The 17,808-nt window shown below is 35.2% G+C and overlaps 1 protein-coding gene across 8 annotated transcripts in view; it reads right to left on the reverse strand.

Moving 5' to 3' along the window:
* Positions 1-17,808, reverse strand: part of DCAF6 (DDB1 and CUL4 associated factor 6) — a 132,916-nt gene that overhangs the window by 87,216 nt on the left and 27,892 nt on the right. For all 8 annotated transcript variants that reach the window (XM_053605973.1, XM_053605980.1, XM_053605978.1 and 5 more), the window contains 4 exons: positions 10,291-10,476; positions 8,023-8,136; positions 5,344-5,479; positions 2,971-3,185 (listed from right to left, as the gene is read on the reverse strand). In XM_053605973.1, the coding sequence (XP_053461948.1) occupies positions 2,971-3,185; positions 5,344-5,479; positions 8,023-8,136; positions 10,291-10,476 (651 nt within the window). The remainder of the gene's footprint in view (positions 1-2,970; positions 3,186-5,343; positions 5,480-8,022; positions 8,137-10,290; positions 10,477-17,808) is intronic.

Here is a 17,808-nt window from a genome sequence, read left to right on the forward strand (position 1 = left end):
GTAAATGCAAAAGCCCTAGTGTAGAAGCATGCTTAGGCTGCCTGAATTAGTAAGTAAGTAAATGTGGCAAGTGGGGCTGGGAGGTGGAGGCAGGAGAATTCCTTGAGCCCAGGAGTTGGAGGTTGCTGTGAGCTGTGATACCACAGCACTCTACATAGGGCGACAGCTTGAGGCTCTGTCTCAAAAAAAAAAAAAAGTGACAAGTGGGGAGTAAAGGAGCACACAGTAGAAGTAGTAATAAAAAGGGTAATATAAGGTCTTAAAGCCCTTGTTGAGGACAAAAGCTTTGCTTTGGGTAAGATGAGGAGCCTTGGGGAGTGCTGATGAAAAAAATGGCATGATTTAACTTTTTTTTTTTTTTTTTGAGACAAGAGTTTCACTTTGTCACCCTTGGTAGAGTCCGGTGGAGTATCTCACAGCAACCTCAAATTCTTGGGTTCAAGAATTCTCTTGCCTCAGCCTCTCAAGTAGCTGGGACTACAGGCATCTGTCACAATGCCTGGCTATTTGTAGAACTGGGGTCTTACTCTTGCTTAGGCTGGTCTGGAACTTGTGAGCTCAAGCAATCCACCCGCCTCCACCTCTCAGAATGCTAGGATTACAGGCGTGAGCCTGTGCCCTTGACCTATGTTTCACAGGAAAACTTTGGATACTATATAGCTAAAGGACTGTTGGGGGTGCAAGCAGAAGACTGATTAAAAAGCTACCGTAACTATCAAGAGTGACAAAGTTAAGACTGTCTAAAAAAAATAAATAAATAAGCTACCATAAGTATCTAGGAGAAAGATGATGCCTTGGATTGGGGCAGGAGTATAGCCAGATTGGTAAATAATAGTCAGACCTGGAACATATATTTCAGGGTCAAGCAACGGGGACCAGGGGAAAGGAGACAATGGGTTCAACTAATAGACCCAATAGTGGGGTGGGCCAAGTGGGAAATTATCAAAAATATTTTGGAAAAAAAGACAAAAAGAATACAAAAGTAAAATGAGAGAATGTATTTAACTAATGGATCCAATAGTGGAGGGGGGCAAGTAAGAGACTGTCAAAAATATTTTAGAGGAAAAAGGAAAAAAAAGGAAGGAAATTTAAAAAAGGAAAAAGAGAAGTACAAAAAAGCTGAGTAAGATAAAAAAATATACAAAAGACTGGAAAAACATAAAAGAGAAATTATTAGAGGGCATGAGAAAAGAAAAAGAAGACCCCACAAATTGAGAAAACACAAAAATATTATGGAAACATAAGAAAAACCATATAATAAACTTTTACTCATGCTTTAAAACCTTGCTCAAACTTTAATGTTCCTAATCAAAATCACTTACTGCCTATTTTTTCTGCTTATGTAAGTCAAAGACCCTATAAATCAGAGACCCTATATATAATTCCATTAAGTTTTGCAATTCATTTATATCTCTACTTCTACTAAATTGTAAATTCCTTGAATGAGGGGCCAAGTCTTTAGTCATCCTCGATTTTTCTAAAGTTTAGTATAAGAGTTGGTATATATTGGGCACTGAATAAATATTTGTAGAGTTGACATGAGTCTGCCTAACACTATTACCAAAGTTTTAGTATAAAACGCCAAAGGAAAATGTTGGAATTAAGAGGGTGACAGATTATTAATTTCTACTATGTACACCTGTGAATTATTTGGTTAACAATAAGCAAATTTTATTTTTGTAATTTTAATCCATTTTAAGAATTATTTTTCTTAATTTAGTTAATTCAACTAAGAATACCACAAAAAATACTTCCAGGAAAAAACCCACGGTGTTCAGGACTCACTATCATTCATTCTGATTAAACAAATATCTTTTGGTGAAGTCATCTATGCACCAAAGCTAGTCGGCCCACATCAAATGTCTATGGATTTCCAACTCTTTCATTATGTAGCAGGCACAAAGTCTGACTGTAATGCAACTTACCCACATGAAATTACATAACATGACAAAGCAGATTTCATGTTTTCTACCGAAACAATAAACTCAAATAGTTTTCTTTAGCCATCATACCCTTCTTCCTCATCAATTTCCTAATTCACTTAAATATACTACCACATTTAAATTCACACAACATAAAGTAATCCAGAATTTTTTCCTGATTTTTTTTCAAATTTTATAGCCCTCTAAATCTGAAATTATGGGAACTAAGTTTGGTTTTGAATTTCATAGGAATTACAGAATCACTGTTGTTCTTTAGTAACCTTTAAAATGTATTCAATAATAGGCACTGAGCCAATGTCAACATGATATTGATAATAAAAATCAATGATTAATTTCAAGACATTTACATGGTGAAGTGTGGAGTGAATTATAAAATAAAAAAGCCAAAGTGAAAAACATACTGGGGAAAAAAGCTTAACAGGTTAAAGCAAACATTATCCTATGGCTCTGCACCATCAAGGATATCTTATTTCTAAAGTGTTAACTATTTTATAGCCACTTTAGTGACCGCAATTCAGTTCATTCACCTACTTTTTTAATATATATGCTTACGTTGTCTTTTTCCCATTAACTCATAGGTATTTTATAAAATGTACTCAGAAATAATATGTCACTAGTCCATAATTGTGAAAGAGGGGCACAAATGGGAGAAGAGGGAACTGCTGTGCACATATGATAGTAAATAGTAGACAGAACTTCTGTTGGTATGTGGCTATAAACATTTAGTTTCTTGTAAGTTTAACATCACATTTTTATTGTCTATTCTACAAGTGTTAGAACTGTTGATCTTTCTTGAGCTGCTATGTATTGCAAAGAGAAACATTTTGCTATATTTTCTCTTTAAAAGTTCACAATATTTTTTCCTACAGCCTTATTCTTAATTATTAGCCTCTATTCTTTCAAGTATGTCTTGTGTTTTTTCTTCCCCAAACTGTAAACACTTGAAAATTAATACTTTGGGGCTTGGGCCCAGGAATCATTGAATTAATGTTTTCTAAATGAGGAGCATGGTTTTGAATAAACCTACCTCTTCTCTTCTCTCTTCTGCAGAAGGAGTTTTAAGTTCTCGTGCTGTATCATCTTTTGGGTCAAAAAGATATATGTAATCTGATGAGTAACTAACAAGAATCTCTTGACCATCTTCGCTATAACACAGAGATGTCACTCTGCAGGACTTATTATTAAGATGAGAAGGGATAAAACGGGCAACCATTCCAGTAGTCCCTCGGCCTGCGTAATTCCCTAAGAAACAGCAAGTTATTTAAAATTAATATTCTTTTAAAAATGTCTAAAACTCTTAATCTCAATTACAAGATATGTGACTTAATGTAACAGTGTAAATCCAAGCTATCACATTCTATTTCTAGAAGAGGTTCCTTCTTTGATAATGAGATTTTATAAGAAAAACAAGAATATAGTATAAAGATAACACCAGAAAAAAAATCCATGATTATCTAAAATTCCAGGTTATATAATGTTTTGTTGAAATGAGTTATTTGATAAATTAAAATGATTTATGGGTATAGTCACTATGTCATCTTCCAAAAATTCCCCCCAAATTAAGATAATTTTTACAATAGGAAAGCTATTATTAGCATACTAGATAAAATAATACAATCTCCTTAAGATAATTCATCTTTTACTAGGAATACTAAATTTTAAGAATCCCACAAAGTTGTATAATCTTGCACAATAAAGTCCTGGTCAAAATGTCAATTGTGTCCCATCTGTAGAAAAACAATCATTAAGCCTATAATTTCATATTATATTACAATTGTTTCCCCTAAATGTACGTATCCAAACAGATACCATTCCTCAATCACAGTTCAGGAAACAAAGATTGAGTCTAGTATCCCCACTTCAATAATCAATGTCCATTTTTACTGATATCATTGGTTTCTGCCTAAGTTATCTTTTAACAATACCAAATATGTGAATATATGAGTGTTATTTGATATCTGTATTTGTGTGTATATGTATGTGTATCTGTGTGCATAAGTAATCCTGGCCTTCCTCTCTTAAGAAAATGCTAACCATTGAAAAGTTGATTTTCAATGGTTATTTTGGAAGTGGTTTAATCCCACAGTGAATGAGGAGAAAAATAACATTTAAATTACATTTAAATTCAATATTGCAGCATTGTTAACAGTATTTTAACTAAGCTAAGCAGCCATAAATACATGCAATACATTAATATATACCAAACTCACTATTCTTTCTAACTTTTCTCTCCATCACATTTATCATTATCCTCTTGATTGAAAAATAGCCGAGCCTCCACCAAAATTCAGGTCTATCTAGAACAGTGGTTCTCAACATTCCTAATGCCACGAATCTTTAATACAGTCCAAAGGGGTCACGACCCAGTTTGAGAACCGCTGATCTAGAACCTCACAGTGTAAACATATTTGAAAATAGGGTCTTTATGTACGTACTTAGTTACAATGAAGTCATACTGGATTAGGGTGGGCCCTAAATCCAAGATGGTTGATGTCCTAAGAAGAGGAAAATGTGGACCAAGATTCACACAGGGGAGAATGACATGTAAAGATGGAGATGGAGATTGGAGTGACGCACTACAAACTAAGGGACACCAAGGATTGGCAGCAACCACCAGAAACTATGAGAAAGGCGTGGACAGAGCCTCTAGTAAAAACCAACCGTGAGACTTCTTAATGTCAAACATCTAGCCTCCAGAAATGTGAGAGAAGAAATTGTGTTGTTTTAAGATCTCCAGTTTATGGTAATTTGTTATGGCAGTCCTAATACATGTGTCCCAACTTGTTAAAATGGTAAATGAGGCCGGGCTCACACCTGTAATCCTACCACTCTGGAGGCTAAGGAGAGTGGATTACTTGAGCTCAGGAGTTTGAGAACAGCCTGAGCAAGAGTGAGACCCCATCTCTACTAAAAAAAGTAGAAAAAACTAGCCAGGCATGGTGGTGCTTGCCTGTAGTCTTAGCTACTCGGGTGGCTGAGGAAAGAGGACTGCTTAAGAGTTTGAGGTTGCTGTAAATTACAATACCATGGTACTCTTCCCACGGTGACAGAGTAGGACTCTAAAAAAACAAACACACACACACAAAAACAAAAACAAAAAAAACTCAATAAAGTGGCAAGTAAAACTGCAAACTTTTCTTTCCAATGGAGTCATTAAAAACTTGGTGAAATGCTATACTTTTATAATCCACATTATTTTCACAATTCTATTTTCTGAAATTTCATAATTAAATTTTAAAATTGAAAATATGTCATAAAGACTTATTCTTTAAACCAGTGGTTCTCAGCTTTCCTAATGCCACAATGTATTTTCATTGTTAAAAAGGGGCTGCAACCCACAGGTTGAGAACTGCTGCTTTAAACTGACAGTCCTATGTTTTCTCTAGTATTATCTCCTTACCTGTAGCTCTTGTGCCCAGCATTCGCCGATCATATATTCGTACTGAGCTATCAGAACAACCAACAGCAAGATAATATGGTATTGGTGGACAAATAGCTACCGACGTGGCAGCACGTCGACAATTAATTAAAATATCCTACAAAGACAACATAATATCAGTTACACAGAACTATATAGTAAAGATAATACTACATCTAAAACATATTCCCTTTAGAAATTAGAGAAAATAAACAGAAATCCTAATTTAGTCAGTGTGACAATGAAAAAACAATATCGTTTTCTTTTAGTTTATTTTTCAGGTTTCTACTAGAAATCATTTCTAACACATTCGGCCTACATAAAACCTATATAAATGCACTCAGTTATATTCTTTCTTAGAGATTTATCACTCTAAGAAAAATATTTTCTTTATAATTTGCTAGATAGCTCCAAAATTGATTGATTCCTACTATAATACTGTGCACCTTCCTTACAAACCAAAGTAAGAAAACGTATGTAGAAATGCTAAACTTAGAGATTAGTATTTCCTATGTAATGAATCACAAAGTCATTGTGATTCATTAATACCAGTAAAAATGCCTGCTATTACTGGTTCATTTGACAGTAAAGACGGATTTATAATCTACCTTTGTCTATGATACGTATTGATAATTATTCTATATAGTATTCATAATATTTTTCTTTTTTTTTTGGAGTCAAGACTCTTACTTTGTTGCCCTAGGCCATGGAGTCAGCCTAGCTCACAGCAGCCTCAAACTCCTGGGTTCAAGCAATCCTCCTGCCTCAGTCTCCTGAGTAACTAGGACTATAGGTGCCTGCCACAGCACCTAGCTAGACTTTCTATTTTTAGTAGAGACAGGGTCTCACTCATGCTCAGGCTGGTCTTGAACTCCTGAGCTTAAGAGATCCTCCCACGTCCACATCCCAGAGTGCTAGGATTACAGGCATGAGCCACAGTACCCAGCAGATATTCATAATGTTTTAATTATTATTAAAATACAATAAAATATTAACTAATTTTAAAATTTTATACTTTTCTTAGAAAAGTTTTATTAACTTGGCTCCTTGTCAGTGGCAAAAATTATATACACACATATATACAAATCCTGCAAAAGACAGAAGCATTAAGAACATGTAAGAGCTACTACTGTACATATATACCCTTAAGGTAATCTATTGGTTCTATGCTTTTTTTTTTGAGACAGAGCCTCACTCTGTCTGTCACCCTTGGTAGAGTGCCATGGCATCATAGCTCATAGTAACCTCACACTCTTGGGCTCAAGCGATTCTCTTCCCTTAGCCTCCCCAGCTGGGATTACAGGCGCCCCCCTTTCCCCCCCACAATGCCTGGCTATTTTTAGAGACGGGGTCTTGCTCTAGTTCAGGCGATCCGCCCGCCTCGGCCTTACAGGCGTAAGCCACCATGCAGAGCCTCCAAACTTTTTCTAATCGCTCTAGCCACGTTTTGAAATTCATTTGTATTATGCTTTATTAACCTTACATTACACTTATTAAATGCCTTTCATAATTCTAAGCTTTCAGTGGTTAAGAATTACTCTAGTTAACAGTTTTTTTTTTTATACTCTCTGCCTCTATTCACTTTTATATATAACAGAGAAGTTTTATTAAGGAAAGAGTACTTTTCCTTCTCATCAGACTTGCTTTCTTATTTTCATGGAGTTTTTGTTTTGAAGAAAGCGTAATTAAAACTAGTACTATACAGTAAAACACAGTTTAAAAGAATTTGAAATAACAAAATTTAGTACTCACTACTAAGAAACATATATAAGAAATTCTCCTAATAGTCTAATATTTAAACTTATTTCTGCCTTCAGTTCAATGCTTTCCAATTTGTATATATGTATATATACATACATAACAAAAATGGATTCAAATGTATGTTTACATTTTTTTCAATTTTTTCCTTTTCTGCTTCAAACATACCAATCTTTTTACCTCTAAAGAATGTTTATATGATAACTGGTTGAGTCAGCAAGCATCTAATCAGATTACTAGTGATTTTTTGGGTTTTGTGAACTTTGAGTAAACCTGTTTTGAACAACACTTCTTATTTTATTTACGTCAAAATGATCTAAGAAAAAGTTACTGTGTACTCAATAACGTATGACAGAGAAAACACTTGGAATTAGATGTCTGGGTTCAAAACACTGATTTCTCCCATCTTTTACTATACAAGAGCTGAAATAGCTTTAAATATTAAATATCTTTAATATCAGTTTTTAAATATGAATGATTATTTTGATATGGAAACACATGGTATCTTATTATTCCCTTAAAAAAAAAAAAGATAGCAAGATGGTTCTTGGTTTAAAAGACAGGGGAGAAGGAGACATTAAAACTATCACAAACTTTTATTACTTCTATTGGGTTAAGTCAAAATTCTCTCTATGAGTAAATGAGATATATAGATAAATTCGATATAGACTGTATACTGAACATTTCATAAATATATGAAATAAATGCACAATTAAAGTATAAGTCAACTTTAGCATTAACATTTTAATATTAAAAATTGTGATTATAAAATATATGGTTGATAAAAATCTTGTAAAACAAAAATTTAAAAATTTACTCATAATCATATCACCCAGATAACTTAGTGTTCAATTTTAATTATCACATTAATTTTTCTCACTTGTACAAAAATTGGATTCTTACATCTTTGCAATCTTCTTTTGTGCAGCTCGTTTTGACGCGTGTATCAAACCACCTAACAGTTCCATCTTCACCACAAGAGAGAAAAGTGTAAGGGTCATTTGGTACGGTCATAATCTGAAAGTGAAAGCAAACATACAGATAAACATACTGAACATTTAAACAGACGGCTTTGAAGAAACATTCCTACTATTTCACCAAATGATTACAGGAAAGGTAACAAAAACAAAAGTCTTAATTACTTAAGACTTAACCAAAATGTGATTCAAAATAGTACAATACAGATAGAAACACACAAGAAGTAATAATTGAACTAATATGATTCATTATTTTGAAAATCAGAATTAAAATAACTTCAGATGAAATTCACTGAAATTATAAACTTTCTACAACTTTGACAAGAAAGATTCTCCCTTGGGTAACTATTCAAAGTCTAATTTTTACATTTTCTGAATTTGAATTTATAACTATTATATATATGTAAAAAAATTATCTTTTCTGGTAATGGTGAAGAAAACTAGGATGCTGAAATGCACATAAACTGAACCCCTTAAAATTATTTTTTAATGGTGATGATGGTTACACAGCAATGTGAATGTACTATTACTGAAATATATACTCAAAAATAGTGAAAATAGGAAATTTTCTATTTTATCACAATAAAATCTCTTTTAAAAGAATTATTTTAAATATTCCTGTATCAACTTCTAATTTAATACTGACAGTATTGTTAAGTTGAGGCCCTATGTGAACCTAGCCTCAACAAGTTCTCCTTTCCCTCTGTCCCTATAAGTAAACAGTACCAAAACTGGGTATTTAGCATTTCCCATATATGGTACCTAAACAATGAAAGATACGTTTCTTTTTTGTCTTTTTCTCTTCTTAGAAAGTCTTATTTTATCACTCTTGGCACAGTGCCATGCCATCACAGCTCACAGCAACCTCAAACTCTTGGGCTCAAGCAATTCTCTTGCCTCAGCCTCCTGAGTAGCTGGGACCAAAGGTGCCTACCACAACGCCTGGCTATTTTTAGAGACGAGGCCTTGCTTTGGCTCAGGCTGGTCTTGAACTTGTGAGCTCAGCCAATCTACCTGGCTTGGCCTCCCAGAGTGCTAGGATTACAGGTGTGGGCTACCACACCTGGCTGAAAGGTATATTCTTATGTTTGAAACATTGTATATGTAAAAAGGTGCTGAAACTAATTAGTTATCAAGGAAGCACATTTTAATACCAAAGAAAATACCACTGTTCCTCACTAGAATGGCTAAAATGAAAAAGTGTTGACCAGGATGTGAAACAATTGGAACAATCACACATTATCAATGGGATTGGTACAGTCACAACAGAAAACCGTATCACAAAAACTGTGTCAGTCAAAACTGATCACATCTCTGCTACAATCAAGCAGTTCCACTAAAAATAAATGCCTGCATAGGGGCATCTAAAGACATGTACTAGAATGTTCACAGCAGTACTATTCATATTAGCCAAGTAAGTGAAACAACTCAAATATCCAACAAAAGAGAGGGATCAGAAATTGTGATCTATTTCTAAATGGGCAGTAATAATGAACAAACTGTTATTATTGACAGCAAAATAAACAAATCTCACAAACCTCCTGTGTGAACAAAGCAAACAAAAGAAAACGCACAATAATGATTCTCCTTTATATATAGTTCCAAAAACAAGGCACAACTAACCTTTGCTGTTAGGATACTGAAATTGGTGAATCCTATATGTGGGGGCAGAAAAGACCTACCAGGTGCTGTTTCTTATTCAAAGTGTAAATGTATAATTTATTTTGTGAAAATCAATCAAGTTGCACACACATGATACCCAACAATTAAGTTCACAAACTCGTCCCAGAAAAAGTGCTACATAACTCATTGCTGAAATATCATTCTGGTTACCCTCAAAGTACTCCCCTTGGGAAGCTATGCACCAACACCAGTGCCTAGTCTACCCTTTGAATTAACTTTGGAACTCTTTTTCTGGAATGGCCATCAGAGCTGTATCATTGTATAAGGTTTGCGAACTCATCTAAGGAAAAACGTTTTGAAGGGTGTACCAGGCATTGGCGTTGGTACATCCAGATATTCTGTCAATAATTTCTATGCATGAATGTGTATCTATACATATCTATAGATACACACCTATCTACATATGTGTATCTACACATATCTATAGATACACACATCTATACATGCATACCCTCTTATACCAAAACATATACACTTACTTATGTGTCTATGTATAATTATAATATCATACCTCATAGGTAGTTCCATAATGGCACGTAAATTGGCATTGTCTGTTGGTTTCTGCATCTTGCTCAACATTGGTATAAAATATTACTCCATCTCCAGAGCAGGATACAATCTGCTTATCATTTGTGCATGGTAAGAACTTTGCACTAAATATATTTGCTCGGTGTCCTGAACGAATTGTTGTCAAAATCTAAAACACATAGAAAAAGAAGTTTATGGCAATTTATTATTTGCTAGAAAGAAATATTCATATTTAATGTAATCACAGCCAGTAATAATTCATCATTAACATTCTCATCTCAGTGAAAGATTATCATTTGATTCTAAACAATTACAATCAGAAAAAAATAAGAATCTCACATATTTTCTTTTTGTTCCCTTTAATATGTGAATAACAACTGGAATAGTACCATGAAATTCAAATATGCATATTTCTACCTATTTGGTTTACCTGATTCACTCATAAAGTCTCAGTAAATAAGAAAGAACTATTCTGACTTCTGGAATTGCTAGATGATTAAATTATTCCCTTTCAGGATAAAGAAACAAAAATGTACTGAATTTTAATGACATAAAATCAAAGTAATGAAATTCTATCAATAAGTATACAGCCAAAGTCCAACAACCAATTCTTTAATTATATTTAAAAGACCAGAATTACTGTTGACAGCAAGAAACATCTGTTAGTAGATCTAGGAATCTTTGACCAAGTAAGTCTAGATCTAGGAATTTACCCTGAAGATATACCTCAAATAACACCTACATACAAAAATACATACAAGTTTATTTACTGATTTATTTATAATCGAAAAACATAGCAGACTGGTTGAATAAACCACAACACATCCCCATAATGGATATATAACAGAGTAGAAGGTGAGTAGGGAATATATGTTATGCTTTTAAAAAATGCTTTAAAAATGTAGACACAAAGTTGGCTTTGTGTCCAGACACAAAGTTGGCTTTGTTGTCCAGGAAACAAATTTGGGATAATCTGAGCATCAAAAAGAATATCAGTGACAGATTATAATACACTGAATTAAAAATAAGCCCATAGTAGTTTTTTTTTTTTTAGGGGTAGTAGAGACAGAGGAAATCCTCTTATTTATACAAGATTATAAATTGTAAACATACAAGGAATAACAATTCAAAAATCACTGTTTTGTAACCACATTATTACAAGTAATTAAAATAGAAATCATCAATTAACATGAAAACCACTTGATGAAAGGCTGTAGTAAAGAGAATATTCACACAGTCTCAACATACCACCTGTTTATTAGTTACAAAAAGTAATGAATGGAGGCATCAAATTAAGTATCACCAAATAAGAAACAAACTAACATCATGTACCACAATGTTACCTGTTGAAAACTTTTACCAAAAATGCTTAATCTGAATCTGCTCATGAAGAAGCAGACAAAACCAAACTGAGAGATATTCTGTACAACTAGCACAACATGTCCAGGTTATGAAACAGAACAATGAATGTAAAGCCTTTAAACAAGACATGTCATGCCTTTAATCCTGTCAGACATTTGAGGACAAGTTATCAAGCTGCTAACTATATACAGACTCACTACATACAGCCATTAGTTTCTTACTCTGAAGGCTTCTGGCTTTGCATTAGTTACATTTTCAGCATTAGTCAGTGTCACAAACACTTAACAATTTGATTCATCTCATTTAACAGGTTTATGTATAACTTCAGAAACAAAACAAGAGACTGACACCTTCGTCACTCAAACTGAAAAGGATTCCTTTATTAAACTAATTGAAATTTTAGTGAATAAAAAATTGAGAGCCCCTTTCTTTTGAACAAATCTCTAGATTTCTGATGCCCCTCTCCAGACTTCTTTTATATAAATGGGAATCATTATGGTGCGTTTTCTTTTGTGCCTTGCTTTGTTCACACAGGAGGTTTGTTCATTATTATTGGCAATTTAGAAATAGATCACAATTTCTGATCCCTCTCTTTTGTTGGATATTGGAGTTGTTTCACTTACTTGGCTAAAATGAATAGTATTGCTACGAACATTCTAGTACATGTCTTCCCCCATCTCAATGGCATCAGTCTACCCACAAACCAGATCAAGTCAAAAACTAAGGAATCATCTTTCATTTTTCTTCCCCTCATCGACAGCATCAAAACTATCAGTGAAATGCCAAAATACTTCTTGAAATACTTCTCACCACCTCTAGTGACATTACCTTTGAGCCATCATCTTCTCTCATGGGGATTATTTCAATGGCTTCCTATCTCCTATTTTCAGTCTTATTCAAACTCTACTCTCCAAATGGCAGCCTGAGCTATCTTTTAAAAAATGTAAACCACATCATCTGTACATTTAAAACCCTCTCTAATGACAGCCCATTTCAATTATACTAAAATGTAAACTTCATATAGCCTTTCAGGGGTGGGGAACCTGCGGCCTTAAGGCCACATGTGGCCTTCTAGATCCTTAAGTGCAGCCTTTTGACTGAATCCAAATTTTTACAATCCCTGTTTACCATTTGAATTTCATTTTGTACCAGTCTTTAATTTATTAAGAGATAATTGTTGGAAGAATGAGTATTCATGTGTGTGGATAGTTGGTAATTTCAATGATGGTAGGAACTTGCTTTTTAATTGTTGAAACTGAATCCATACAGCCAATACAGGTATGTATGCTACTGGAAATAAATCGCTTTAAGGCTAATAAAAAATATGCATGCACTTGAGAACAGTTATAATTTCTGATTGTTGGACTTACTTTCTTAGTCGTGTTTTGGTATTTTGATAATTATTCAGAAAAAAATCTAAGGTTAATGCCCCCACAGAGGTAGAAATGAAAATAATATGGCACAGTAATGTAAGTTGACCATCCAACAGATGCAACAAACTGGTCAACATACGGACGTGGGCAGCATAAGGAACTGAAACCACCCTTACAAACTGACTGACAAAAGGGTGCAATGTGAGAACTGCAGTAAAGACCCTAAAACTCTGTGAAAGAACAGGCCTAGCGAAAATAACGATAAAAATCAGCCACTGTCTGCTTATTTGCTTGATAGTAGTCACTGTCCCTTGTTTGCTTCTTTGTAATTGCTACTATAGAAGCCACAGCTGGTAGTTGCAAGGTTTTTTAATTTTCCTCCGTAAGTAAAATCACCCATTTCCTTCCAGGTCTTGCATTCCAGTGGATTGAGTAACCCAGCCAGACCAGAGAACTGATTCAAGTGGTCTTGGATCCCCCCACCAAAGGAACTGCATTCTAACGGATGGGCTGATCCACCCAGACAGTGGCCCAAAACCAGCGAATTAGTAGATCCTGAATGCCTAACACTCTGCCCACCTAAACGTCTTTAAAAACCCTGTCCTCCCAATTCTTGGGGAGGCAGATTTGAAAGAATTCTCCTGACTACCTGTTTAGTGCTTTGAAGAATAAACTATTTGCTGTAAACCCTGCTGTCTCTGGATATTGGCTTTCTCTTGGGCAGTGGGCAGACGAACCTGGTTGAGTGGCAACAGAACTAGGCCTACTGTACCGATATGCACACGTGGTGCATGTCCCATCTATGAAAATTAGGTCAGCTTAAGGAGGTGGTCAGCTATGGAGGTTCTACTGTACGGATAACTGCAATGCTTACCAAATGTGAAGGTAGTCTAGTTATAATATCTATTATTCTGCTGATCACAATGTTATCATAGCTAAATAGCTGGCCAAGCAGGTTATCTCTTTCCTCCTTCATCAGGTCATGTATAGTCTTCCAAAACTTGAAGCTTGATCCAAAAGTATATAGTCAAAAGTGGTTTTTCAACCCTGTGTTAAAAGTCACCCTCTTCTAACCTGACCCACTACTCTGTCTGAGTTATAGAGAATACAAATTTGTACTTTTCTTTCGTTAAGATTCACTGGGCACCAACCATATGACGAGTAAATAATTTGCTAAGTGCTGAGGACATGAAAAAAGAAATTATCACTGTCTCAAAGAAGTTAAAATCTAAGCACAACATGTAAAGGCATATAATACAGTATAATGTAACAATAGATAATCCACAGAGTACATGATATAGAGGAAGGAGTAGCTACATGTGTCTGGGAAAGTTAGAGAAATTGCACAAAAAAGTACTGAGACTTAAAGGAAGAAATTTAAATTTACCAAGCAGATGACAGGAATAAGCAAAAGCATAAAGTAAAGAAAACATTTAAGCTCTGAGGACTACAAGTAGCTGGCTGAGGTCAAAACAAGAAAAATCTTGTATCTCTATACATTCAAGATTTCTTTTATAGAAGAAAAGAATCTGTAAGGTCATCTCGGAGCTAACTTTCTTCTTTTTCAGCTATACCCTGAACTAGTAGCCCACTGAGGGTCCCAGTGTAGTACAGAGAGTCTCTCTGGTATATATAGTTAAAATATAATTGAATTAATAAGGAATATCTTCAGCCTCTTAAATCTATTAAAAAATAAGTTTCAAAACCCTTACATGCAATAAATTAATCCTCTCATTAACTCGCAGATTCTAAAAATAATCACACTACAAGAACATGTACTATTTGACTCATTATTCAAAAACTTATTTTCCGGCTCGGCGCCCGTAGCTCAGTGGTTAGGATGCCGGCCACATACACCAGGGCTGGTGGGTTCAAACCCAGCCCAGGCCCGCTAAACAACCATGACAACTGCAACAAAAAAATAGCTGGGCATTGTGGCAGGCGTCTGTAGTCCCAGCTACTTGTGAGGCTGAGGAAAGAGAATGTCTTAAGCCCAAGAGTTTGAGGTTGCTGTGAGCACTCTACCCAGGGTGACAGCTTGAGACTCTGTCTCAAAAAAAAAAAAAAGCCTTATTTTCCTATATAATGAATCTGTGTTTTATGATTTTTAAAAGTCCTTTATCATATCAATTTGGATCTATTAAAACCACCATATGACAAAGATAAAGCCTTGTAATAATTATAGTCTTTAAAAGTAAAATCTGATTAATCATTTCTCAAGCTGGAAGTGAAGAAGAGCAATCACTTTTTTGAATACACATATTATATTGGTAATCATACAAAGTGACTATCATTTCTTCAAAAATGACAAGCAAATAAAGAAGAAATAGATCTTTTAATCGTTCCTTTGGTCCCCTATTGATATGATGATCAAAAAGCATTCTCTATATACATTATTCCAGAACATTTTCTCTATTATAAGAAAAGGGTTGTCCTAATGTAGTAATTACTGACCTAAGAAAAGTAGGATTTGAAAACAGCAAGCTTTCCCTTTGCTAAGCAAGCACAATTAAGTAAAACTATCACTGAAATAAAATTATAACCTATTAATCAAAGACAGCCTCAATGCGAACAATATGAAGAAGGCTGACAGACAACAAATACTTATTGAATATTTTAACTGTTTAAATGTGGAAAAAGAAGAAACAACGATTTATTCTGTGAGATTGAAAATTTTATGTAACACTTTGGTCTGCCAAGCTTCCACATTCTCATTGATATAAAAATAGTTGTGTATTTCCTCTACACACAAACTTAGAAGCCAAAAGCCAATGAAAAAACATAATCCTAATTAAAAGTAAGCATGATATTCCAAGTTTATCAAATTAGATATAAAACATTTCACTGGAACATAGCCAATGCTTATAAACTGATAAAATCCAGTTTCTTAAACTACTTGGCTGAAGGTTAATCTGTGAATCTAAAAATAAATTATAATCTCTAAGATTCAGCTTCAAACAACCAGCCAGGCTCATTCATACATCATTATATAACGTAAATGAATAAACAAAACAATTTTTAAAGGTAGAGAGACATAAATATAAAATATTAACATTAGAAGGTATTTTAGACATTATGATTCTCTTAATATGCGAATAAAATGGCTCAGCAAAGTTGAAATAACTTGCGAAGATGGTAGAAAACAACATTCTGAAGTTATGGGCCTTATAGGGTAAAAAAAAGAGAGAGAGAAAACTAACACATAAATTTATATATACCAATACACTAATCATAACATAATTAAAAATTTCTATGGAATTCTTTTTCAAAGACCTAAATATTAATGAAATCTCACATTATAGTAGGACCAAAAAGTAAACACAGATATACCTACTGAGCCACTTATCAAATCATTTCCTCTCAGCTCCAAATTTACTATTTACTTTTACAGATTAGGCAATGGAGATGGGTACTTTAAACATTTTTCCTTTAACGGTAGGCATAATGTTAAACATTGCCAGTAAAAGGCACATGAGGAATAATGCAGATAAAAGGAGTCTACTTCCTTTTTTTTTTTTTTTTGGAGACAGTCTCACTCTATTACCATAGGCTAGAGTGCTGTCAGCCTAGCTTAAAGCAACCTCAAACTCTTGGGTTCAAGCAATCCTCCTGCCTCAGCCTGCTGAGTAACTGGGACTACAGACACCTGCTTAGATAGCAGCTACTTTTTCTATTTTTAGTAGAGACAGGGTCTTTTTTTTTTTTTTTGAGACAGAGTCTCACTTTGTTACCCTTGGCAGAATGCTCACAGGAATTTCAAACTCTTAGGCTCAAGTGATTCTCCTGCCTTAGCCAACCAAACAGCTGGGACTATAGGCACCTGCCACAACTCCTGGCTATTTTTTAGAGAGAGTCTCGCTGTTGCTCAGGCCAGTCTCCAAGTAGTGAGCTCAAGCAATCCACTTGCCTTGGCCTCCTAGAGTGCTAGGATTACAAGCATGAGCCACCCATCAGCCCAGTGAGAGACAGGGTCTTACTCTTTCTCAGACTGGTCGAGAACTCCTGAGTTCAAGGGATCCTCCCACTCTGGCCTCCCAGAGTACTAGTATTGTAAGTGTGAGCTATCACCCCTGGCTTGCTTCGTATTTCTGATATGCTTCCTTAGTAGGCTCCTGCAACTATTCATAGGTTCTCCATGCTAGGGACTTCCACTGTGGGCAGCTACTCCAGCACTGTAGTATCAGGGCTCTGGGGGACAATCAGCCTCTTCAAGACCTACCTACCTAATGAATGGTACAACACTCAGCAACTTCTCTTGCATCACCATCTCCCAATGTTCTGGAACATTTTGTAGCATACTACCTTTGATGTGATACCTTGCCTTGAACATCCTTTCCGTACTCTTTGCAGGGGTCCTCAAACTTTTTAAACAGGGGGCCAGTTCATTGTCCCTCAAACCGTTGGAGGGCTGGACTATAGTTAAAAAAAAACACAAAACTACGAACAAATTCCTATGCACACTGCACATACCTTATTCTGAAGTAAAAAAACAAAACGGGAACAAATACAATCACACCACCGCATGTGGCCTGCAGGCCGTAGTTTGAGGACCCCTGCCTTAGAGGGAGGTATTCTAGCAAGTTCCGGGGTGGAGGGATGCCTGGCAAGTTCCACTAGCATAACTGAGACATCTCTGCCATCCAGTGAGTCATGGCATACCCTGTTCAAGAAGGCCCTCTCGGGCGGCGCCTGTGGCTCAGTCGGTAGGGCGCCGGCCCCATATGCCGAGGGTGGCGGGTTCAGGCCCGGCCCCGGCCGAACTGCAG

This window comes from Nycticebus coucang, chromosome 10 (genome assembly GCF_027406575.1).
Source record: "Nycticebus coucang isolate mNycCou1 chromosome 10, mNycCou1.pri, whole genome shotgun sequence".
Classification (NCBI taxonomy): Eukaryota; Metazoa; Chordata; class Mammalia; order Primates; family Lorisidae; genus Nycticebus; species Nycticebus coucang.